We start from the raw sequence: 26,673 nt of genomic DNA on the forward strand, positions 1-26,673 counted from the left end.
ATTATTTGAGCCAAACAATACACTGTGGTTTGGAAACAATTGGCTTTTATGGGCACAATCTTATTCTTTCCATCTCTATTTTTTTTTTAATGTGAAAATCAAGCCAAGGGTTTTTTTTTTTTTTTTCGCCCAAAACTATGCAATTTCCCAAAATTCATGAAAAAGACAGCTTGGTTTGTTTGTGTGTGTGTTCGTGTGTACATGTGAGTGTGTGTGTGTGTGTGTGTGTGTGTGTGTGTGTGTGCTTCAATTCTTGCTTATGAAGGAAAAGAGTTGGTTGTATAAACCCGGCATATTTATTTGGGCACTGATGCATGCCCTGTGTTTTGAGCACAGCGCATGACAGCATTAGTCTTCCAATTTAACTCCTCAAGTCCTTGCATCCTGCTCAGATACACGTATGTCAGGCACACTCAGGAGCAAAGCAGGTAGCTAACAGAGGCACGGTTTGGCTATTCCATCTTCTCTTCTGTGCTCACCATTGCAAATGGAAGTAATTTTCATCATGCACGTACCCTGAAGGGGTTGTCTGTCCTAACTCTTTTACATATCCAAGAAGTTTCTTTGTCAGACTCACACTCTCCGATGCCAGATGGCTGATGCCACCCTGCAAGACCATATTTTGAGTAAGGAAGACCAGTTTAGCAGGTAGATGAGGCAACTGTTATAATTGCTGCATTTCTGGAATCAGTAGTGGCAAAATGGATTTCTCATCACGAATTCATTCGAAATACAAAAATAACCAAAACTGGTATGGTTTTTCTTTTACTGTAAGAATTGGGCACAGCTGCTCCCTTACAACTATTAAGAGGGAAAGGAGAGATACTAGCAGGCTTTATTTTTCATGCTTGTCAAATTCTCTTTTTAAAGGGCTAAGGAATACACAGGTCGGTGGTCTCAAACTACCTGTTCTTGCTGTCGTCATCAGTATTTTGTTCCTTTGTAGTCTAACACAAGACGGGGAAACTTCCGTTTCCTTCTCCAGGTCTGGGGAAAAGGTATCTGAAAACTTGAAATAAAAGCAGTCCATTTTTTTTTTCAGTTGCCCTGTGTGGTTTCTTAGTTCCCGTACTTGGTGTGATGACTCTATGCAGTGTCTAAAAGGAGTGGAAGAAAATGTTAAACTTCTAACTATATATGTGGTGGTATTTTAAACACTTGTCAGAATTTCAAGTGTTTGTTCTTTTCCAGAAAATTAAAATGCATTACATCACAAAAGTAATGTGGTTGCCTGTTTATACGACTGCTAGGGAATTGTCGACACAGTAGTATCACAAAATAGTGATTCTCATCAGATTGAACGTTGGTGAAATAAACCTAGGTATACCAAACTTTGTCCTTCTTTAACGGAGTCCAGGTTAAAAACCTCCCTGAGGGGACTTGCGCATCACAGACATTATAATTGAACTAGACTTATCAATCTTACAGGCTCCACAGATCTTATAGACACAAGTACTTTAAAAGAAGAACAAGAGTTTCATACAAAAATATGAATTATACAATAGTTGCACCGAGTCTTTATTGCTCATGTACACGAGGTTCAGAGCCATAATGACGCTACATGGCACTTAAGTGATGATGCTGTCAAATTACTGCAAAATTATTTGCACTGTACGACCATTGTTTCCTTCTTCTGTTGCATAGATATGAGCTCAGTTCATCTGTCTTTGTCATTAAAGTCCTAGTTTGTCGTCATAAATATCTGGTTGTTAATGATGGTTTGGGTATGTTTATTGTGATTCAAGTTCATGTTGATTGGACCTTTGCTTCCTAAAACTCGGAACCGAGACAGAAGGAAAATTCAATCTGCCTTGTGTTGTCTTGGCTACTTATGCATTACGTCATCACGGCAACTACTGTGTAGTTTACATTTTGATTGTCTACGCACTGAAGATTTCAAAGGGACTAGGAACATGCTTTTTCTTTTTGTTTTACCTTACAAAAATTTCTGTCTTATCCATTCTATTTAAAGAATATTCTTCCTAAAACTAGAGTGGCACTGTATGTTTTCCTTTCGAAATGTAAATGTAAATAATGTTAAATGGTCTCTGCTAATTATTTTTATACATACCAAATACTTTAAAGAAGCACCGCTAAAACTGAAAATCCTTTGTAGACAAAAGCTTAAATTTGGTTTTGAGAACTGGTCTCACAGTGGTACAAACCTCTGAGAAGTAGATGGTGCCGTTTTTCTTCCTCCACACCAGATGGTATTCCTTGACTCTGCCTTGCTTGTATTTACTTCCATAATTGTTTGTATACCTTTAAGAGTTAAGTCTTGAGGATTATAATACAGTCTAACCTACCTGCTTTGGGTTCCTTGTGTGGTACCTTTGTGGTACCTTGTGTGTCTGTGTGTGTATGCTCGTAATCAAAAAAGATGCATTCTTCCGACTGACTTTAGATGTGTGGTGGGGGAAACTAAATTGTTTTCATCCCCGGGAGAATGGCATACAAGCAAAATCACTTGTCTAACCAACCCATTCTGTAGTCAAGTCAATTCAGTAGACAGCATTAAAAAGTTAAGTCAAACCCCAAATTAATCCAATGAAATGAATGTGTGTCTCCTCAACTTCGTTCTCCAGAACGAAGTTATGGTTTCAGGAATACACGGTAAGCCAAGCAGGACTCAGGCCCTCTCTTCTCTATTCTCCGCCAACAATCTGAATACACCTCTTGGAACTAATGTTGTCATTCGCTGTGGGTTCTCATAAATGAACTATTGTTTAATAGTAAAGATGGGGAATAAGCACTGTCATTTTGACATAAGAAAGTGTTCTGGGTACAGAAAGCTAACGTGATGAATTGCAAATGCCAGAACTTGGAAATATTTAGTTTGCCCATTTGCTCTCAGATGTATTTTAGAGTTGGATATAAATACAGTGATAAAGGTTGTCCTGGTGGCATTTCTGTGGCTGTGATAAAATATCCAGTATGAAAACAACTTGGGAGAGATAGGACTTGTTTGACTTACGTTTTCGGTTATAGTCCATCATGGCAGGCAAGTCAAACCAGAAGGGATCTGAAACAGCTGAATATACCCACTGCAGGATTTATCAAAAATGAATGCATACTTACTTGAGCACAGCTTACCTTCTCATTTTCTATACCGTCCTCGATATAAGCCCTGAGAGTGGTATCACCCATGTTTATTCTTGGTCTTAGCACAGCAGTTAACATTATTAAGAAAAATACCATATAGACAGAAAGACCCACACACCAATGTGATCTAGATAAGACCTCATTGAGATGCTGCTCCGAGATAATTCTACATAGTGTACAGTTGCCAATTAAAACCAATCACCATACAGGACAACTGCTATGTGTGAACATTTAAAGATGCCACGCTACCGGAGAGCAACATTTGGAAATAAAAATATTAAGCTCAAAAATCTAATGATTGCAGAAAAATAAAGGGCAGCTTCTGCAAATTGCTGTACTAACTGGACATACAGCTAGAGTGAAGACAGTATCTTCTGAAACTTGTAAGCCCACCTCTGAGCTGAGTCAGGCTCCCTGTTCTGCTGCAGAACTCCCCCATGGCTCCTGGAGCCAATTCTTTTTAAGACATGACACCCAGAAACTCTGTGGTAATTTTTTTCTCATGACTGTGACAAGGTGTCTCATAAAAGCAACTTAAGAAAGGAAGGTTTGCTTTGGGTCCTGTCTTAAAAGGCACATGGTCAGTCATGCCAGTAAGGCAGCGAGGCAGGAGCAGGAGCAGGAGCCATCTGGTCACATTGCATCTATAGTCAGAAAGTAGAGAGAAATAAATGCTGGCATTCAGTTTACCTGCTCATTCTTCCCTTTTTATTTAACCCACAACTCCAGCCCTTGGGGTTGTATTGCCTGCATTCAGGTGAGTCTTATCTCCTTGGTTAAACTGTTCGAAACATGCTCACACACATGAGGGGTTAGCTTGGTGATTCCAAATTCAGCTAAATTGGAAGAAAGGTTAACTCTCCCAGCCGGACTTTAGACTGAACTGATGGACAGGGTGCCACCACTGTCATGTGGCTATTGGGCACTGGCAAGATAGATGAATGCAAACTGAAATGTGCTGTAGATATAGCATATATACCTGCCTTAAAATTTTTAGTACGGGAAAAAGAATATGAAATGTTTCAAAGATTTGAAATTGATCATACAAGGAAAGAGAACAAATTAAAGAAAATATAATATTAAAATTAGTTCCAACTGTTTTTTTTTTTACTTTTTATTGTGGCTATTAAGACATTTTTCAATTATATATGTGATTCACATTGGATTTCCCTTGGATACTGTTGGTCTTGGATTTCTGTAACCTCTGCCACAAACTGAGATGTGCTCTTTAGGAATTAGTTTCTCTTCCTCTCTCTCCCCCTCCCTTCTCTCTTCTTTTTTAGCCCCTTAATTGTACAGAGAATTCCACTTATTGTCATCATGACTTTTGTATTTTTAACCATTAGTTATAAAAAGATTGTCTTTATGATTTTTAACTCTGAATCTTCTATTTGATTTCTTGTCAATAAGTACACACGGAAGAATTCTGATATATCTTTGTAGGTGTAAGTATCAATCAGATATTTAATGAGATTTTTGAAAACTGAATTCTATTATTCTGTAAATAAAATAAAAGAAAATGATTTTGCATTCACATCTATGAATATGCAAACATGGAAGTGTGCCACAACTATTTCTAAATGTTCAAGTTTTGAAGAGAAGGTTTTGAGAGGCAGAATTTGCTTTTTTTCTTGGACAGATTGTGGATATGAACTCACATTGTCACAGTGATAATTATTAATCATCATTTCCCTTCTTTGCAAACTATCCAGTGAAGTCTATCTTTTTAGAAGATAATTTTATCTCTAAATTTGAAATATTTTTAAAGAAACAGAGAGGTTTTATTTTTCTAGAAAATGGAATTCAAATATTCTCCAATTCATTCAGTATGAGTGTATTGTCCACTTATTTGCCCAAAACTTTTGAGGCATTGAAATAATAACCCCTAAAAATTAAAGTGTCATTATAGAACACCTTTTTTCTGATTTATTTTTTAAAAAAGAAAACAAGTTATCTTTTTTTCACTATACATACCAATCCAAGTTCCCTTCACATACCCTCAAGCCCCACCCCCATCAGAGAGGGTAAGGCACATTGCTTTGTGGAAGGTCCAAGGTTCTCCCTACTATATCTAGGCTGAGCAAGGTATCCATCCAAAGAGAATAGTTTCCCAAAAAAGCCAGAACAAGCAGCAGAAACAAATCCTGGTGACACTGCCAATGGCCCCTCAGTTTGCCCCAGCCATGCAACTGTCACCCACATTCAGATGGACTAGTTTGGTCCTATGCTTATTTCTTCCCAGTCTATCTGAAGTTGGTGAGCTCCCATTAGCTCAGGTAGACTATTTCAGTGGGTGTCCCCATCATGGTCTTGACCTCTTTGCTCATATTCTCACTCCTCCCACTCTCCAACTGGACTTTGGGAGCTCAGTCCAGTGTTCCGATGCAGGTCTCTGCCTCTGTTTCCATCACTTGCTGCATGAAGGTTCTATGGTGATATTTAAGATATTCATCAGGCTGACTACAGGGCAAGTCAAGATTGGACCCTCTCTCCTCTATTGCTTAGGATCTTAGCTGGGGTCATCCTTGTGGATTCCTGGGAATTTCTATAGAGCCAGGTTTCTTGCTAGCCCTATAATGGCTCCCTCAATCGAAATGTCTCTTTCCTTGCTCTTATCTCCGTCCTTCCTCCTCAACTATTCCATTCCCTCAAGCTCTCCTCACTCCTCCCCTTCTTCTCTCCTCTTCTCCTTCCACCCTCCCTTCTCCCCCAACCCCCATGCTCCCAACTTTTTCAGGCAACCATGTCTGTTTCAACTTTCCAAGTGGATCTATATATGTTTTTCTTAGGGTTCACCTTATTACTTAGCTTCTCTAGAATCATGAACTATAGGCTCAATATCCTTTGTTTATAGCTAGTATCCACTTATGAGTGAGTACATACCATATTCATCTTTTTGGGTCTGAGTTACCTCACTCGGGATAGTGTTTTCTAATTCCATCCATTTGCATGTAAAAATCAAGATATCATTGTTTTTTGTTTTGAGGGGGGGGGGTTGATTTTTTTTTACAGCTGAGTAGTACTCTAATGTGTAAATATGCCATATTTTCTTTGTCCTTTCTTTGGTTGAGGGGCACCTAGGTTGTTTACAGGTTCTGGCTATTACAAACAATGCTGCTATTAACATAGTTGAGCAAATGTGTTTGTAGTATGATTGATCATCTTTTGGGTGTATGCCTAAGAGTGATATTGCTGGATCTTGAGGTAGGTTGATTCCCAATTTTCTGAGAAACTGCCATACTGATATCCAAAGTGGTTGTAAAAGTTTGCATTCCCACCAGCAATGGATGAGTGTTTCCCTTACTCCACATCCTCTCCAGAATAGGCTATCTTAGGTGTTTTTTTATCTTAGGTATTCTGACAGGTGTAAGATGATATCTCATAGTTGTTTTGATTTGCATTTCCCTGATGGCTAAGAATGTTGAACATTTCTTTAAGTATGTTTTGGTCATTTGTGATTCTTGTGTTGAGAATTCTCTGTTTAGTTATATACCCCATTTTTTAATTGGGTTATTTAGAATTTTTGATGTCTAATTTCTTGAGTTCTTTATATATTTTGGAGATCAGTCCTTTGTCTGATATGGGGTTGGTGAAGATCTTTTCTCATTCAGTAGGTTGCCTTTTTGTCTTATTGACTTATTGACTGTGTCGTTTGTTTTACAGAAGCTTCTCAGTTTCAGGAGGTCCCATTTATTTGTTGTTGCTCTCAGTATCTGTACTACTGGGGTAATATTTAGGAAGTGGCCTCTTGTGCCCATGCATTGATGAATACTTCCCACTTTCTCTCCTATCAGGTTCAGTGTGGTTGGATTTATATTGAGGTCTTTAATCCATATGGACTTGAGTTTTATGCATGGGGATAGATACGGATCAATTTTCATTCTTCTACACATTTCCATCCAGTTAAATAAAGACCAGGTGAGCAGTTTAAATAGACCTACAAACTGCAAAGGAATAGAAACTGTCATCAAAACCTCCCAACCAAAAGAAAGCCCAGGCCAAGTGATTTCAGTGCAGAATTCTACCAGAACTTCCAAGAAGAGCTAATACCTATACTCTTCAAAGTGTTGGGTGGGAGGAAGATGGTGGGGGAGTGAAAGGAGGGGAGGGGAGAGGGAACCATGATCGGTATGTAAAATGAAAAAAAAAAAACACTTTTAGGTAAAAATTTTTAAAATGATGAGAAGAATTATTTTATTTCATTATATATGAATGTGTGTGTGTGTGTGTGTGTGTGTGTGTGTGTGCACCCACATGCGGGAATGCATGCTGAGACTAGAATATATCATTGGCCCCTCTGAAGCTGTAGTTGCCAGTGGTTGTGGGCCACTTTCTTAGTGCCTAGAAACCAAACTCCAGTCCCCTGCAGCAGCAGCCTTCTCTCTGGACCTCCAAGTCATTTCTCTAACCTCAATTTTCTTTTAAATGTATGTGTTATGGGTATATGTGTTTGTGTTCATGTGTCTATGTGTGTTTACATGTATGTGTCTGTGGCACATTCGTATTATAGGGCTGGTGTCGTGGTCAGAGGACAACCTCCAGTGTCAGTTCTTGCTCTCACCCTCATTTGAGGCGGGGTCTCTTGGGAATCACCATTGTTTACTCCAGGCTAGCTGTCTCATAATTCCTGGCAATTCTTCCACTCTGCCTCCCCTTTTTCTGGAAGCATGCTAGTATTACAGATGTGTACTATTGAATATGTTGCCCCCGGAGTTCCAAACTCCTGTTCTCACATGTGTGTGGCAAACATTTTATCCACTGAGACCTAAGAGTCTTTCACAAAACATTTCAATATATAAAATGTATTTTAGTTGCCATAACTAACATGTGTTACAGGGAGCACAGGGGTCCCTTTATTCCGGCCGCCTGGCTAGCTTAAACCCAAAATAATCACACAGAAACTGTATTAATTAAAACACTGCTTGACCATTAGCTCTAGCCTCCTATTGGCTAACTCTACATCTTGATTTAACCCATTTCTATTAAATCTGTGTTCACCACGAGGTTGTAGCTTCCCAAGAAAGATTTAGCATGCCTGACCTGGCATCTCAATGACGGCTCTCTCTCATTCTCCTTTCTTTCTCCCAGAATTCAGTTCTGTCTTCTCTGCCTATTTAAGTTCTGCCCTATCAGACCAAGCAGTTTCTTTATTAATTAACCAATGAAAGCAATACACAAACAGAAGGACCTCCTACACTAAAAGCATATGTGTTTTGTGGACTAATTCAACTATAGGACATGGAAATACCTTGAATATAATGTCAATACTGTCTATCACTGTGTGAGGTCACATTGCTGCCATATTTATCAGAGCAGATAGCCTATCATTTCTGACTGGTTAGACATACGATTTATTGAACAGAATGAACTTTAAAAATTGTATGTGCTTAAATATTATTAGCAGAAGTAATAATAGAAGTGGTAGTGCATGCCATGCATCTACCTAGGGCACTCACTTCAGCAGTACACTAGTTCTCTACCAAAATTGCAATAAATTCTCATTTATCAACTAGAGACTTAGATATGCAAAATATTAAAGATGTACCATGTTTCAAAAAGCAATCCCTAGAACACTCTTTATATAATATAGACATTGACCTTTACTATTATTTATTAGTGATGTGCTTAATTAAATTTCTATGCATTGATCCTGAGGTTCTGAAATTTTCTATGTCCTCCTTCGGCTTAAAAACTGTGATAGGATAATATTTAGTTATCATCTCCAAACCCCGAGGACCAGTCCTATTTACATCTTATGATATAGCTTCTATGGCAAACTGTATGCTACTAAAGGTGATGATGATGAAGAAGGAAGGAATGGGACTGAGACATTGTTCTCCTTGTGCATACCATACAAAGTAGTGTGATTGTAGGTGATAGAATGTTCAGTGATTACAACATAGCTCAAGTTCTCTTTCTCTCCATTATGTTGATAAAAAAAAATCAGAATCCAGAGGCACTGAGCCCTGCACTGTCCTGGTAGCAGGAATGGAATTCCATGTCAGATCTCAGCACAAAAACCTGTGTACTCTCCCACACAGTATCAAGCCCAGATACTGGTAGATACTCAGACTTTTTTTTTTTTTCATTAACCCTGAACTACGTTCCAGGCTTGATGTTAACGCAGGGAGTACCATTAAACTTTAAACTGCCCCACAAGGAAACTCCGGTGGCAGTTTATTTTACGTAACCACAACACTGGCAAGAGAAATATTTCTGCCAAACTGCCAGGTGACTTAGAACAATCCTCAATTGACCATTTCCTCACTATACGGCAATTAACTTCAATTCTCCTTTGCAAGGGACACCCACAATTCCTGGCCTTGTCCCCCCTGCTCTCCTTGGTGCGGTCCTGTAAGCCCGCACCTGTTTGTGGGGATGGGACTGCTTTATTCCACAGGTGACATTTTGTTTTTCCATCTGTGCCACGGAGTGCGAACAGCTAAACTTGTTTGCTGTTGGTAATTTGGAGAGACATTTCCTGGTGGATGTTTCTTACTGGTTCACAAAGCTGGGGTGGGAGTCCGACCCTGCCAGAATATATCTCTTGCACTCCTGTTTCTACTTTGGGAGTTTAAGGGATTAAGGGCTAACAATAACAGTAGTTCTTGCTATTGCCCGAGCCTCGCCCGGTCTTTCTCACCATTCATAAGGTTCGTGTTTGGAATCAACGCTGATGGCTGCAGCTGTTGTGTTATTTAAAGTAGATCTTTAAGTCACAATGAGAATGTGCTGCGGCCTCATTTTGACTTTGCCTAATGTTTCCATCCATATTTTAGAAATAAGTCAAAATACTTTCTTGCTAAGTGCATTTTTCTTTCAGTTCTAAACCTATGTGTATTTTAAAGGTCATTCAATCCGTGCATTTCCAATTCCTCCAGTCTTAAGCCATCGCTGCTATTTTGTGTAAAAGGTACTTAATGTCTCAAGAAGCTTATGGTGGTCTTAAAACCCAAATTCAGTTGTTTTTTTTTTTCCTCAAGACCATAACTTTCATTGTGTCAAGAGTGAACAAGCTTGCAACGGACCAAGATCGCAGCCTGTTCAAATCCAAAAGCTGGAATTTCAGAGGGGTTGGAACTTGGCACGGCACATTTTCCCATCCGCAGCTCAATCCTCTCTGTTCCCTCCCAGCTTAGGCAGAAACACATGGAAAGGATATCCAGCAGGGCCCTTCTCAGTGACATCTGCATCTGGAGGGGTGTCCTGGCATTCGGCAACACAGCTCTCTGTCCCCCAGGGAAAGGGAAGGCTGAAAACCCCAAATAATAAGAATAATCTATTGCAGATTTTAGGTTACCAAAAGTTGGAGGGAAGAATCACAGCCAAACACTTAGCATTGTTGCGTGTCAAAGGAAGGCTACTGTAATTTCCCCCCCTGGGCATGTATTTTTCATATTATTATGCATAATTATGCATATAAATTTAAATATATTTCCATATTATATTCAAAACTCTCCAATTGTGAAGACATAGAATAAAACAATTGATGGGAATTATTGCATTTAGACTGAAATCCTAGTCACTGGAAGCATTGGGCCAGCAGTGGGCGCCTCAAGCAGCAGAAAAGACTCCCTAGAACATTCTTCAGGATTTAAGAACAATTTTTCTAATAAAGTCAATCTGGGATTAAAGAGGCAGAAGGAGGCGCTGACAAAGAAACCAGAAATGATGTTTAAGAGACTTGGATTCCAGCTTTGCTCTGTTTCTTCCTATGCTGCCTTGGGCAAGTGACTTCACAACTGACTGTCTTTCCTCATCTCAAAAACTGGGGACACTTACACTTTGTTCTCTTCAGTTTTTTCTTTCCCAAATTTAGCATTTCATGTTTCTGAGAAGCTAGACTGAACTGTGCCCAAAAAATGGGGGATTCTGATGTTTTCAAAAGTGAAAGGAAGAAAGAAAGAAAGAAAGAGAAAGAAAGAAAGAAAGAAGGAAGGAAGGAAGGAAGGAAGGAAGGAAGGAAGGAAGGAAGGAAGGAAGGAAGGAAGGAAAGAAAGAAAGAAAGAAAGAAAGAAAGAAAGGAAAAAAGAAAAAAGGAGGGAGGGATAAACAGTTTGAAAATTTTATTACAATTGACTCATTTTGGAAAATGAACAGACAATTTGGGATAACACTTCGGTTTGGCGAATCTGAAAGTGTAGTAGGAAAGCAGAGAAGTTTGGCTTATGACAGGCCTGGTAACCGGGCTCTCTATATAGGACCCTGAGGGGTTTCAAAATAGCCAACAAGCAACCTACATCCGGACCACAGCAAGCGACAAAATGACAGGACTCTTTCTGGGCTTTTTCTTAGGGTTTGAATTCTCCTTTAGAAATGTATGTTATGAATTATGATCGCTGCGCTACAGCCAAGTATTCACCGGGCTCCAGCTAGATCTTTGTTTAGCGAGCATAAGCTCCCTGCCAGCTGCAAACTGCAGCTGTCTGTCAGCATTTGTGAGGACAAACCACGCCGCTATCCCTGATCGCTTAGCCGTAGACTACACACTGTGTCCTCAAATATGCTCGGCGCACCCTTCGCATTTTCAATACACTTCCTGTGGGGGGGTGGGCAGCCGTGCTTTGCCCGCACATTTTGGAGCAAATAGCTTGAAGCTTATGTCAAAATAATTCTTCGAATAATAGAGGGTTCTGTCCCCCCAAAACGCTACTTTTTGAAAGACTGTCTCTGGCCTGGCATTTTCAGATTCCTGATATCCCCTAGCAGACAAGGGAAGTTGCCACACTCGTAGCCACTGCACAGGCCAGAGCAAGGCCTGCAGAAACTGCAGAGCCAGCCAAGAGCGCAAGCCCAGGCCAGGCGTGGGTCTCAGCGCTGGGGAATGTGGGGGTGAGAAGGCCACCAAGAAAGGCGAAGGAGGCAGGGCAGAGCGGCCACTGCCCTGCATCATGGTCTGGAACTGCAGGCAAGATATAAAGAATCCTTATCTCAGCCTGTCCAGAATGTGCAGCTGAGCAGGAACCCCCGTGCCTTTCCAAGAATGGACTTTGAAAGACAACGATGCATTTTCAAGTAGAATTTGTTGGTTTGTTTTCTATAATTTCTAGGTACGTTTAGGCTGGGAGGAAGGCACTGCAGCCGTGCACATTAAGGCATTTGCGGGTTAGTGGAAGTCTATGCTGTTGTCGTCATCAGGGTAGGTCAGAGAGGGATGGCAATTTTGATAATACTCTGAGAATTACCCCCAGGAACTTAGGAATGGCTGATCAGGCATTGTTTACCTGGTAAAACGGGTTGAAAAGTGTTTGTATACTTCAGGAAGACAAGGTGTCATCAGACCCTGATTGTGGATATGCCATTTGAGGAATTTTGTTTAATGATTATATTCTCTAGCAAAAAAAAAAAAAAAAAGATGGAATTCTTCCCATTTACAGGGGTATTGTGAGAACTGCTTTTTGCTCCAAAACAATATTGTTGCTACAAGACATGTTCTCCCCGAGGGAGGAGAGACACAATGCAAATGCAAATTCACAGCAAAGCTGTACCATATGCAGCTCATGTTCAAAGTTGGCCTAAGTCACTTACCCAAGAAAATGCCCTAAAGTTGGGGAAAAGACACATCCTCCGCCCCATGTGTGTGTGTGTGTGTGTGTGTGTGTGTCCTCTGCAAACCCGCTCTTGAGTGTTTAGGGTTATGTGTGTTTATCAGCATGGGAGCACTGACCCAAACATAAACACGTTTTTTCCCACAACTTTAACATTATACACAATGCTCGGAATAGTTTCTTTCAGGAGGAGAAGCCATGAGAGCCACAGGGCAGTAAATAACAGCAAAGCACTGTGAGTCCCTGATTGTTCCCTGTTCACGAGGACTGTAAAATGAAAACAAAGACGGCAAGGAATCAATATTTTCGAAAACGAATAGCAACTTGCAGCGCCTGAGTATTTGGATTGCTAAGTGCCTTCGCTTCTCTGTGCTGTGTCTGCTGCCTCGCTCGTCGGGAAACCCTTGAGCTGGATGTGCTACACACTATGAGCTTGGGTGTTATAATAAACAGAGAGGAAGGCTGCAATAATGTATTTTGGTTAGAAAGAAGCACTTGAAAGAAATTGGTTTTGCTATACACATGATGTGAGCCAATCAATAGTGGTTTAGTCTGACAAGCACTGTCAATACCCACTGTCACAGTTCAGAAAGTCTTTAACAGATAGCGCTTCGCAGCCCGATCGTTTTCACATGCGCTCAAAGTCTTGAAATACAGTCTACCTGGCAGATACTAATCGCAGGTAACTCTGGGGATTATTTTCCAGATTTTTCTTTAATTGGGAAGCGAAGAACGGTTCATTGAAATGCACACAGATAAACACTTATGTACATGTGCATATATATATATAAATAAATGTGTGCATAAACATGCAGCAGCCAAGAGTAAGCTCTAATGATAGCAGATAGATAGCAAGCGCTCAGGAAAGGTTGAAAATGTGAGATGCTGCGTTGCAGGATGGGGAGTGGGAGTTTTACACCTGTTCTGCTTCTTGCTGCTTGTGAATGGGTACAGCCGTCGTGGTATAGGACACTTCCCACCACCTTAAGAGTAGGAGCAATTGCTAGCGTAGGCTGAATGCTTAGCATACGCTTGTCATTCTGCTGCATGCTTTGCCTACATCAGGGCATTTTCCTAGCACATCAGTCTCTGGTGTGGATATTGTTACCCTCATTTAACAAATAAAGACAGATGTACACACACACATACAAAATAAAACCTCTTGTATAGGTTAAATAAGATGCCGTGTTAAGTGACAAGTTGAAATATTATAGTTAGCATTCATAAGAGAGTGAAAGAATGGGAAAGAGAAACGGGTACAGCTGGTTGTTGTTGTTTAAAGAAAGAACATGAACACTGGGGGGAAACTATAACTCTTCTGTGCTTTCCCATTAAATACTATTACTGAAGTCAAATACTCGTCCTGCAAAGCAGCCTGAATGACGTAAGTCACTGATCACTGTGATTGGGCGTAGAGAAAAATGAGATGTCCTGGCAAACATTAGAAAAGAGCAGGGAGCTTGCAAAGGTGGATGTGTTCTCTGACACTGTTGGCATGATATGTAAGTATGTCAGTCTTGGGAAAACCATGCATGACATTTGGAATAGAGCCGAGAAATTGTGATAGGTGGCTAGCTACTTTTGTCTTACGGGAGTCCCAATCTTTAACTGTAGTTCTCCTTTGATACTCAGTGTTGTTTTGCGTCATACAGTCACTTTGAGAGTGGCTAGTGAATCTCCTGGGATTGTGCTGTCTTGTGGCAGCAGACAGCTCCCGGTGTCAGATGCCCTCTTCAGTGATTAAATTGGCAGTCCCAAGATGGTACGTCCATCAGCTCCTTTGCTGTCCCTTGATTTACTCAGCCACCTAAGGCAGTCCACTCCTCTCAGGCCTACAATAATACACACCACCATGTTCTAATGTCCACAGTACCTGTAGTGCAGAGGATCTAAATGTTATATTGAAAGTACTGAAGAAAGGCAAGACAGAGAGTGACATTTTTTTATGTTATTAGACATTGATAACATGCTGGAAAATGGAAAGGCAGAACATTGACTTATAACTCAAATAACCCTGTATTCTGGCTCTGTTGCCCACCTGTTACATGATCTCAGAACGTCAGATTTTTAACATAAAGAATGGGCAGTTAACACAATAGAATCTACCACACTGAAAGATTATAGTAAATAAATAAGACACACCATGCTTAGAAAGTTCCTTAGTGTATAACACACACTCCCAAAACACTGGTCATTATTAGGAACAAATATATTAGGATAACCAGAGTGGCTAACCAAAATTGAAACTAAGACTGTTTTAGATGACTCAGTAATTTATCTATATCTACATCTTTATCCAGACCTAAATCTATGTCTATACCTATATCTACGATATCTCTAGATACATCTATACCTATTATAACACAGGTATCCCCCCATATCTGTATCTCTATCTACATCCATACAGTTTCTATCGATATTCAGTCTCTATCAATGTTTATACATATTTCTATATGTTATATATATTGCTCTCATTTTCTTTTGGCTGTGCCTTTGGTGATTGTTAATATACATGTGTGCATGTGTGTGGAGTTAGCAGTCACTCTCTACCTTTTATTTTTATATATTAAAGTGAAGTCTCTCACTTGACCTCCTGCTCAGCAGTTGGTTTAGACTAGATGATGGATAGACTTCCAAATTCACTTATCTTCCCTGGCACCCAGGGCTACGGTGCTATGAGGTCCAGCTTTTCATGTGGTGCTGGACATTAAGACTCTGATCCTAATGCTTGCTTGGCACGACCTTTACCCATAGAGTCTACACATCAGCCCTGTATTTTATTTTATAATTCAAATACATACTTAAAATGTTTCTTCTAACTAAATATTATTGTAATTTTTAAGACATTTCTCACTCCACACTTTTCATACATGAGCATGGTTGTGGTGGTGGTGCATGTGTGTTGGTGTTTCTATTTTGGCTCAAATTTCAAGCTTGTCAATTTTTGGGTGCAGAATAGCATCTTCTTTCCTAAAGACATGTTGTAGCATCCAAAAGGCCAGGAATTCTGAAAGTTAAGGAAAAATGATATAGTTCTGTCACTCTGCTCCATACCTGTTGAAATGCATCTCTACACATTTCCCGGAGTGTGGAAGCTAATGTACACTCACAGTATGTTCTAGTGGCTCTCACTGTGAGTGTGCACACTGAGAGAGAGTTTCAATAACCACAATTCAACAGTGTGGATTTTAGGGTTTGGATCAGATTGTCCTTGAAATAATCAAAAGTGTTTAACGTATTTATTATTATTATTATTCTGCAATGCTCCTTCCTTTTTCACAAACTGTCCAGATGAGAATTTTCTAGAACTCTGCTGGGCCATTAATTACCATGATTACAACTCCGTGGTCCATCATCTTTGGAGACTGACACTCACATTTCTGTCAGGCTCTTTTAGTTTAGCTGGGCTGTGCCTGCTTTCTATCAGGGCAGTACCATTCCTGCTTTTAATATCCTACCTTTGCTCAAGGAGAACAGGTTCCTACCGCACCGTACCTTCTGTCTGGATGGATGACCCACGCTGCCTCTCTCTTCCTCTCTCATAATTGAAAATTTAAAACCAGCCACTGCTTTCGCTCAGGAGCCACTTACTTTATTAACAAATTTATCAAAGTTGTGAGTGGCTCTCAGAAGAGTTTACTGGCACTGTGTCAGTTCATGAGGAACCAAGATAAAATAGCTGGTCAATAGAAGAATGTTTTAATGAGCCGACCCCATAGCTTACCCTGCTGATGGTCACAACGTGAAACCACGTTGTGTTTCTCTCCGTGTCCAATAGTTGGAGGCTATTAAGGTCTACTTTCTCTTCTCCCCTTGTATTCTTTTGAAAATGAAGTCTAAATTCAAACAGCGGTGCAAAGATCTTTTTGAACTCCCAATCATAAAAAGAAACTTGATAAATCTGTCGTGAAAGAAAGGTTGCATATTGCAACCATGAGTAATTCGCCGACGGTGAACTCATTAGAGGAGGAAGACATGTATACACATATTACTGGGGAAAGTAGCCATGGAATTTACATAGGGATGAATTATGGTAGTCCCCGTCTCTTTAATAACACTGAGATTATAAAAATGGGTTCAGACTTGACTATTTAGCTAGAAAATTTATTCGGAGAGTAAACAATTTCCCTATATGAATTCTCACTTCTCCATAAAAGGGTCCAGAGCATAAATATGGACCGCTGAACATATGATGTATGCAAACCCTTCCATTATGAATCAAATCGTCTGTTCTGTATTTTTACAGTGTCGAAGTAGGAATGAAGTGGTTAAACAAAGCGCTGTTGTTAAAATTTCCTGCATTAACCCTGCTAATTATTTCCAGACTTAATCATGATTTGTACTTTGAGTGAGTCACTTAAAGTTTCAATAACTTAGCTTCTCAAACTATATATTGAGAGCTGAAATTATGGCTTCTATTTATACTGAACATATGGAAAAGAAGGAGATAGTAAATGACCCCACCGTATATTAAACCTAAACCTTCCCTTTTGTCCCTCTAGTGTAGGAAGTAGCATTTAAAACCTGCACGGTCTAAACCTGCCTGCTGGAAGGATCATGCTGGAAAGCCTATCCAGCCCAATCCCATCATTAGCCCAAGTGTGTACGGCCTGGGAAGAAACATACAAAGGCAGAAAAGAAACATAATGAACGTCCTTTATCTTTTCCACCAATTTTGGGTAAGGTACTGTTAAGAAGGTATCAATACAGAATGACCCCCAAATACAAGAAAGTTGTATTGGAAAACCTGAGTCGAGACAATAGCACGCTTGTCGGGACTGTCCTTGGGATGGTTTGTGAAGTACCTCAGAACCTCAAAGGATGACGAGTTTGGTTTGACCTTATTTTGACATTTCTTTCTGGATCTCTCGCTGCGGACACCATGGGGTGCTAAACTGATTGCACTGGCCATTCCTGCCAGCTTTGCCCTGATGTCCTCTTGAATGGAGGCTGAATTGTTGGGGACTCCTGGCTGTTAACGGGACTCTCTAGCCTCACCTGAGGTTGATTCACGCAAAATGCCTTTAGAAAAATGAAAAGAAGGAGCCCTGAAAGCCGCCCAGTGCTGTGTTTCTGAGGAGCAGCAACTTTGCTCTCTTTTAGTGACATTTCTGAAGCCTTAGCTCTCCTAGAATTTCCAAATATAAAAAAATAACAATGAAAACATGTAATTGTGACTTGGGAATACTGCGAGAACAGCAGTTTGGCAGGAAAAGGAAATATTTCAAAATAAGTCCCAAGCAAGCAAAGTTCTGGCAGATACACGATCCTGGATTATATTATCCAAACTGTTAGATTCTGGAAGATTTGGGGTTTTCTTTTGTGGTTCCCATACCCTTAATAGAATGGTAGTAGATGACCGTTATCCACACTGTGTGGCCCTTCCCTCCATTACTGTGGGAAAAAAAAATACACAAGAGGTACCAGGGAACTCCCCAAAGACTGGCCTGGGTAGAAGACTTATGTTGAGTGAATGCTTACTGTCACACATAATGCTATTAATTGAAGATCATCTGAGAAAGCTCGCTGTCCTAATACCTTCCAAAGTGCAGGATCCTAGCACCTCTCTGCCTTAGCACCAATTAAATCTCTCAACTGTTTAAGAATCCTGTCTAAAGGTAGTGCTATTTGCCTCTACGTGCTCAGACTTAAATTGTATACTTTAAAAAAAAAAGATTCTTGGTCTTTGAAAAATATGCTAGTGAGCTTCAAAGAAAGTTTTACAATCAGTGAAAAACTAAGAGGAAAATATAAAGGAAATATGTGCATTATTTCTAGAAACTCCTGAAAGTATGAATACCAAGCTAACTTACACGGAGGTGACAATACATAGAATTAAGAGACATTCCTGTTCTCCTCTGTAAATCAGATTAACTGCTTTAGAATTCAAACCATATCTCTTACAGCCCTTTTCATTTTTCAAATAAAATGTTTAAATGGGAATGGGGAAAAAAAACTGCTCATTGGCTTAACATAAATCTTCAAACTGCAGGAAGTTTCACCCTCAAAAAGTAGTTAAATCTCTGAGGAAAAAGAAAAGGCTGAATTCTATTTTTCATAAATGATGGATTATTGTACCACACTGTGTACTTTCCAGTAAAGTGTCCTTTTATTTGCACTGCGTGATTACAAGTTTCTAAAAGTATGTGTGGGGTCACCGGGTGCTGTGGGAAAATGCAAGGAACACTGTTCTGTGGGATCAGGAGAGAGATCAGAAGCGAGCTGTCCTGATTATCACAGGCATGTGTTTAAACTTTGCTTTCCTTAATTGCTTATGTTGTATTTACTTAAAATGAACAATTTGGCAAGTTCTTCTCCCTTGACAACAGAAAAGCATAAACTGTTTTATAAGTTTGGCTGTTAACATCAGATTTGTAAACCACAATATTCCAAGGCTTTTACTGCCGTTTGCAGGGCCCCGGGATGGACCTGTCTTCATAGCCAGGCGTCTCTTACATTTTTATTTTGTATTTATAGCACTTTCTTTCTAGTTATTTGCTTAATAAAAAGTATGCCGTATATTACAGTCTTCTACTGACTTTAACGTCTTCATAACTCCCCTTCGAACGAAATGAACAAAGCGTTGATGGCAAAGGCCTTGCAATCTGACTCGTCTAAGGATGATTATTTACGGCTTCGGGAAATGGAAAGTGACACTCAGGGAGGCCATCATTATAAGCACCTATGGAGAGTCCGCCTCTGTTCAAAACTGTGTAACCCTGCCCATGATGCTGTAAGGCTGGGTGAGAAGGAAAGAAATTAAAATATTTTGAAACCTTTTTCCATTTCCCTTACAATTCAATACACCTTACAGACATTTCTCACATGTGGAGCCAGATGGTAGGATTGAAAACAATATAATGTACATATATATCTCTCTAATTAAGAATACTATCTCTGGAATACCTAGGGGGTTCCAGAAAGATATAACTCACTACATAATTATTTTCATAATGTAACATTTGTAGAGTGTGTGTGTGTGTGTGTGTGTGTGTGTGTGTGTGTGTGTATGAGAGAGGGGGGGAGAGAGAGAGAGAGAGAGAGAGAGAGAGAGAGAGAGAGAGAGAGAGAGAGAATTGCAAAGTACTTTCTAGTCACAAATGCTTATGAGCTCCGTAACGGCAGACAAAAACCATGCTGCCTTGTCCTACGGATTTTGACACCATGGCATGGAAATTGCAGGGGTTTGAGGCAAGAAAAGAAGTGGAAAACAGAATCTTTGGCAACCTGAAAAAAACTTAAATTAGTTGTTCCATACAATTACCAGTTCTGTGAAATAGAATGAAATCTCTCCAAGACATGTCTTTAAAGGACACTAAGTGTTCTTTAGCCTCACACAGGAATGCGGACCTGGAACCTTTCATTACAGTATAGTATAATATATATACTATATATATAATTATTTATAGTAGTTAATATTGTGGTCATATTCTATCATTCTCCCAGTACTGTAGTATTAACTACGGTATTAACTATTCCTATGCATATACCACTGAGGCTCATTGCAATGCCTAGGCCAGAATGTAAGCTGTTTTCTGGGTGTGCTGATGAACCTTCTACCACCAAGAAAGGAGGGTTTAAGTGTGCCGTATTAATGCCCCAATTCGTTTAGGTGATAATTCTTAAGCAGGGACAATTGTGCCTCCCTCCAAGGTACATTTGCCTATGTCTAGATGTGGTTTTGATTGTCACGTCTAATGAGGGGGTGCTCCTGGTCACCTGCGGAGATTATGTAAAAAGTCTCCCATAGCTACAACCACAAAACTCATCTAGTCTAAAACACATATAGCTGAAAACCATTATTTTCAGGTAAAATTATGTATTATGTTCCTTTTCTACAAGTGTTGTTCTTAGTTCTATATAGCACATCGTCTCAGGTCCCAACCCATTTTTGTAACTTAATTTAAAAATAAAATCCCATCATTCTCCACAGCTACCAGGTAGGCAGGATGTCCACCTGCTTCTGCTGGGTGCTTCATCTTGACTTCTAGCCTTGCCAACTGATGTTTGCTCCTGCCTGGGATTCAAGCTGGAGGAAGGAGGATGCAGACATACTCTTTCATGACTGATTACAGATTTTTTTTTCTCACCATCTGAACAAGGCAGATTTTAAAAACAGACTACATGGTTTTTTTTGTCAATAATTGGGTTAAAATAGTAGAGACAGAAATAGAATATATCTTATCTCACAGACATATCAAATTGCCATCAGTAATTAATAATAACAGCCTGTGAGGATGGCTGCAGCATAGGTTCTCCGAAAGCCCAGAGTCTGTTACATTTGTTATATTTGTCACTGAATTCCCCTAACCCAGTATCGAGGGTGATGATCTGCAGACTTTGCTTCAGGACTGAGTGTGACACACACTCACCTGAAAACAGAAAGAAGATCTGAGGGCAGAGGTGGTGCGGGAGAATTGTCTGTATTCTGTCAATCATGTTTTAAATAAATGCTGATTGGCCAGACAGGAGGTGTAGGTGGGAAAACCAGACAGGAAGTGGAAATGATGTAAGGAGAGCAGGAAGGAGGAAGGGGAAGAGAAAGTTGATTCCTCCCACTTCTGCCCAGACCACTGAAGCAGCAGGATGTAAGCTGCCCCACTGAAAAAGGTACTGAGCCACATGGCTAAAATAGATCAGAATAATGGGTTAATCAAGATATGAGAGTTAGCTAATAAATAGATTGACCTAAAAGGCCAATCAGCTTTATAACTTATAGAGATCTCTTATGTTATTTTTCTCTGGGACTAAACAGCTGGGGGGCCGGACAGGATAAAAAAAAAAAAACTCCAACAAACAGGCCCCCTCATGTTACACAGAGGAGTTAGAGGAATGTGGAAAATTCGGAGGCAAATTCTATAAATTTGAGTAAGAAGTGGCTGTGTCCCAGGAAAAGAAATCACATGAGTTAATATAAAAAAAGAAGAGTAGCAAAATCATTTACGTATAGAAACCTTTCAAAACAATGCCTTATGTAGGTCGATCTAGTATGTAATCAATATTAATTGAAATTAGCAGAGCTAACACACACCTCCAGTAGGTTATTTTTCTGATTGTAACTTTGTTTTTAGATGCAAGGAATTGGAATTATCTAGAAGAAAGTTTCTATGTTAAACATAAGGGAATGGAAATAGAAATGAGTTAGCTAGCCTTCTCTTTGCCCATTGGATACAATAGCACAATGCTTCCTCTGCCCTAGCTAGACAGGCGGGTCCTGGTGGCTATCCACGCAGTCATCCTGTAACTTGTCTCACGTTTATTTTTACACAGAGTAATAATCATAAACAAAAAATGTGCAAAAGAGCAGAAACAAACCAAAACCCTGGCTTTGTTTTCAATCCTCAGTGTTCCGGCTGCATCACAGTGCTTCTGATACAAGTGATAAGAACCGTGTGAAGAGCAGACTGAAGAAGTTCATCTCCCGAAGACCTTCTCTGAAAACTTTGCAAGAAAAGGGAATCATTAAAGGTACCGGACGATGTCGTTTTCGTGGTTTGCTCTGTAATGGAAGAAAATACAGTTGTCCAGAAAAATGACCCTTGAGTAAATAAAGTTGGTGGTATGAGATTATAGAGAAAAGAAATAGCCAGAATTGGCCTCGAAGGACCTGGCCTCTGTACCAGGAGCAGAGAAGTGTTGTCCTGGGAGATGGTCCACGAGAATGACAGTGTGTTTTCCCATGGGCCAGTACTGTTTACCTCTGTTTTCCCAGCATCCTTAATATTAGTAGCCTTTTTCAACTGTCAAATGTATCCTGATTTCAATAGTGGTATCTGGTCCCTGAAACCAGAGTCTTAGAGAGTGCTAGGAAGAAAGCCAGAGAAGCCGAGAGGATGACAGTTTAGCGTGAAGCAAAATAAGGAGATTCCCTCTGCAAATATATCTCAGGTAGAAAGAAAAAAATCCTCAACTATGCTAGCCATGAGACTGGAAAGACAGTTCCGTGCATGACAATAATCGGAATTCAGGCTCTGGATCTACCAGTTAACTCTGTTGACAATGTGAAGTGATTTTCCTGAACCTCAGCTTCCCCTTGTGTTGCACACACCTGGGGAGGGCATTCGACACACTGCCAAGTCAACCTCACCCCAGTCACCGACAGTCATTTCTACCCTTGGGTTCATCCTTTAGATGGCCCAATTTTAGAAAGATTCAGGTTTAAGTTATCCATCTACTTAAGAGATAGAGACAATTCATTAGCAACTCACACCATGCCAACTTTCCCTAAAGCTCAAGTGTGTGTGTGTGTGTGTGTGTGTGTGTGTGTGTGTGTGACTGCAGTAAAATGAACAGCTTCTTGATTCAGTGGTAGGATCTGGCTCCAATCAGGTGAGCGAACTGTCCTCACCAGCACCCTCTAGGATGGCCTGAGAAAGCAGCCTCAGAGCCAATGCTAATGCACTTTGACTGATGACTGCCTGCTTTCCTAACTAGAGCTCCATTGAGGTTTCGCCATAGCTCACCGATGAGTCAGTATTCATTAGCAGAGCTATGGAAAATCTATGTGTAATTCTGATTTGATAAGCTTCCATTGTTGTCTTCAGTGGCATCTTTTTTTTTTCCAAATACAGATCAAGTTATGCAAATGTAGTCACTTCCTGGCTTGTTTCAATTTTATCTATGAACTTTTCTCAAGGCTTTCACTGAGATTTTTTTTTCCAGCAAGATAAATGGCATTAAACCAATTTTTAAAAGCATCTGGCTAGTCAAATTCAACACTTCAGCACAATTTTCATAGTTAAGACAGAGTCAGGGGAGAAAGTAAAATCAAAATGTTAATCAGTTAAGAAAAATTACATAAAAATGAATGATGAATAGTGAAACTGTCAATTTCACCAGAAAAAGAAGAAAAAGAAGAGAAAGAAAACCTCTTTTAAGGGACGAGCATTTAGAAAGAGTGCTAGAGATCTCTATAAACAAATCGGTGCTGTTTCTAAATGGAGCATTTGTATCACATTCTTTAAATGACCTTCCAGACCCAGAGTTGATTTGCTGAGGCTCTATATACTTCACATTGTTTTCTCTCTAATGTATTTGTTTCCAAAAGTAGAGGGGACTGAGCTCTGGCCTTAGCCAGTCCTCACTGAACCCCACTGAGAGGACAGAAACCAGTACCTTATAGACACTTGGTGTGTTGTCCGCAAAGCACATGTAGTCACAGCCCTTTAGGCAAAACCTATGCTTTTGAGCCATGGAGCCCCGGTAAGATGTGACTGCAGAGGTTAAAATCTAGATCCAGAAAGTCACTTGATGGGGAGGGATTTTATAATTTTTTTAATATAGCTATTGAGAAAAATACAATGGTATCAAATATAATAAAATGGCAAGAGACAAGATAACCTCTGAAATTGTCCAAATGGATTTGCATTGCCTAAGGGAGGAAGGATCCCTTTTCAGATATATGAGTTTATTACAGTGAGCTGCTCACTGGACCCACGGTTTGAATCAACTTCGTATATGGATTGTGGGCAAATAGGTACATTTTAGGGTAGCGGGTGTGCTTCTTCATAACTGCAACTCATTTGGGGAATTTAATAGCTCTTTAGTATTATCCTTGTTCCTCTGTTGTAATCTTTCAAATAATAGCGTTGATGTTCATACATAGGAATTATTTGAGTTTGCAGCTTTTAGAAAAGGTAACAATGGTTTGGTGTTTGGGCTTTTGTTGTTTAGGAACAACCAAAGCTTCCTGGTATAAAAATAATAGTGCTGTGTCTTAGAAAATGTTTTTATTCTTTTTACTTTGTATAGAACCCAAGTGAAATTAATACCATATCGCTTCTATATTTAATCATTAGGATATGAATCTATTTAAAGAAGCAAAGATGACAGAAGGAAACTCAGAATGTGTGCTATTAAGCAATGTTTCTAGCTCCATTCCCACTTGGCTCTTAAGGGGGCGCCATGTTGGTTTCTATTCACAGGCCTCCAGGAGACGAGCTCCTGATCTGTGTCATTGTTGTGTGGGTGCAGACTAGTTTGCCAATATCTTTTGCATCTTTGATGTTGATTAGCTTGTCAGTATATTCTGTATCTTTAAGGATGTGGTGTGTTGCTTTATTATTCTTAAAGTTCTGAATAAACTCCATGGGCTGATGGGTTCCACAAGGGATAATGTTAACGTTCTTGCTTCCCAAGGTTGTTTCACCAGTTAAAATTCATCAGAATTTTTTATTGTGATTTTTCTGTGCAGATCCCTCTCAGGTTTTTTTCTTTTGTTTCGTTTTGGTTTGTTTTGGTTGTTGTTGTTATTGTTGTATTTCTGTCTTTCTACCTTGGCTTTTGGGCCATCCACTACTTTCTCTCCTGTCTTTCTGTTCTGTTCTTCTACCCCCTGCTTTTCTCTCAGGTTATCCTTCCAAATTCATAAGGAAACCTCAGCTGGAAATGTTGTCTTACTACATTCTGATTTTTCCCTAAGTGTTCTGGGTTGTATTTGCTCTCTGGAAACCTCATGATTACTCCTTCTTATTCTAGTCCCTTTTGTTACTTTGAGACAGGAATCATTAACTCATTTAGAAAACACTTTCAATATAGCTACCATTTGGGGGTTTGTTTGATTGTGTGTTTGTTTTACAAGTCCTCAAACTTCCATCAGCCCAACTAGGGCAAGGTGTATTTGTTTATTTGACTTCATTGCATGTGTACATGTGCACGCGCACGTGTGTGTGTGTGTGTGTGTGTGTGTGTGTGTGTGTATGTTTTGCTAGGGATCAAACCCATAGCCTTGTTCGTGCTACAAAAGCACTTTGTTACTAAGTTCTATCCCCCAGCAAACACCCACATACTGTACCAGTGGTTCAGTTGGATATAAAATTCCATTACTTCTATAAGAAGTATAATGTTCTATTATTAAATTCTCTATTCTTATAATTCACCTTTTATACTGTAATGGTTGCTTTTTTCTCATTCAAATTAAAATCATTTGGTACTTAGTGTTTAAGTTTTATAAACAAGATAATGTATGTAGTTGACAATACTTGTCTAATTTATTCTGCTTAGCACTTAATCCCAACGATAATGATTCCTTTCAACTCTAAAATTATTTTCTTTTTGTTTGGGTGTTGACACATTCCTTCCATGTGTGTCCTGTTCCTCTTTTGAGCTCTCGTCTCACTGTTAGATCACCAGAAAGAATTGTTTTTCCAATCTTAATTTTTTCTCCTGGTCTGAAACAATTCTCAGTATTACGCCCCCCAGTCTTTATAAGAGTATCAATAATGCTTTATCTAGATTTCTTTCTGTTTCTCTGTGACTTTTGCATACCTCATTCTCTTCCACATCATGAGAGTAAACTTGGAACTCACTTAGCCACAGTCAACAACAGCACTAAACTCAATATGGTCCTTTTCACTGAGTTAAAACTACATATGTGAGTGTGGTTTTTCTTTAAGACATAACTTAGAAGTTTTGGTAACTTTGGAAGTTTAATTTTTTTATTTTAAAATACTATCATTCTTGGAATCATTCATTTCATTTGAGTCTTTCTGTTTACTTATTTCATTGTATTTTTTATCAAATCAATTATTGTGCTCAAATGTCTGGCAAATCCCTTAGAAAGGTAAGGACACTGAACACACTGGTTTCAAAAAAAAGTGAACTGAGAACTTGGTCTTTTCCTTCTGATTTTCTTTAGTTTGTAATCTTTATTTGTAAGCTGGCATGAGCTAGTTTCTTTCCCAGCTATAGTCACTTGATCAGGTCAGCTAACTGCAGGGGCATTTAAGTAATTACCCCCTACACAAGCACAACTAATTGTTTACAATTTCTGTCAAAGAAGAAAATGTCTTTGAAAAGTCACAATACTTTTGTAAAAAAAAAATGTATCAGTTATATTGAGAAATAAAGAAATAGTCACCATGCATACTACGAATACAAGTCAGTCTTACGTTTCCCAGTTGTGTTTATAAATACTAAAATAATTGAGTTCAAAAAAAGTATTTTTAAATAATTTGGTAGAACGTATAGATGACAGAATAATCTTATTAGCCCACTGTGAATTCCAAAAGGAAAGCTTTATCTG

General features: G+C 39.4%; 1 protein-coding gene across 4 annotated transcripts in view; it reads left to right on the plus strand.

The window, feature by feature from the left end:
- Arhgap15 (Rho GTPase activating protein 15) overlaps nucleotides 1-26,673 on the plus strand; it is a 597,306-nt gene that overhangs the window by 328,387 nt on the left and 242,246 nt on the right. For all 4 annotated transcript variants that reach the window (XM_048426324.3, XM_085681198.2, XM_048426325.3 and 1 more), the window contains one exon: nucleotides 21,996-22,118. In XM_048426324.3, the coding sequence (XP_048282281.2) occupies nucleotides 21,996-22,118 (123 nt within the window). The remainder of the gene's footprint in view (nucleotides 1-21,995; nucleotides 22,119-26,673) is intronic.

This window comes from Myodes glareolus, chromosome 21 (assembly GCF_982192425.1).
Source record: "Myodes glareolus chromosome 21, mMyoGla1.1, whole genome shotgun sequence".
Classification (NCBI taxonomy): domain Eukaryota; kingdom Metazoa; phylum Chordata; class Mammalia; order Rodentia; family Cricetidae; genus Myodes; species Myodes glareolus.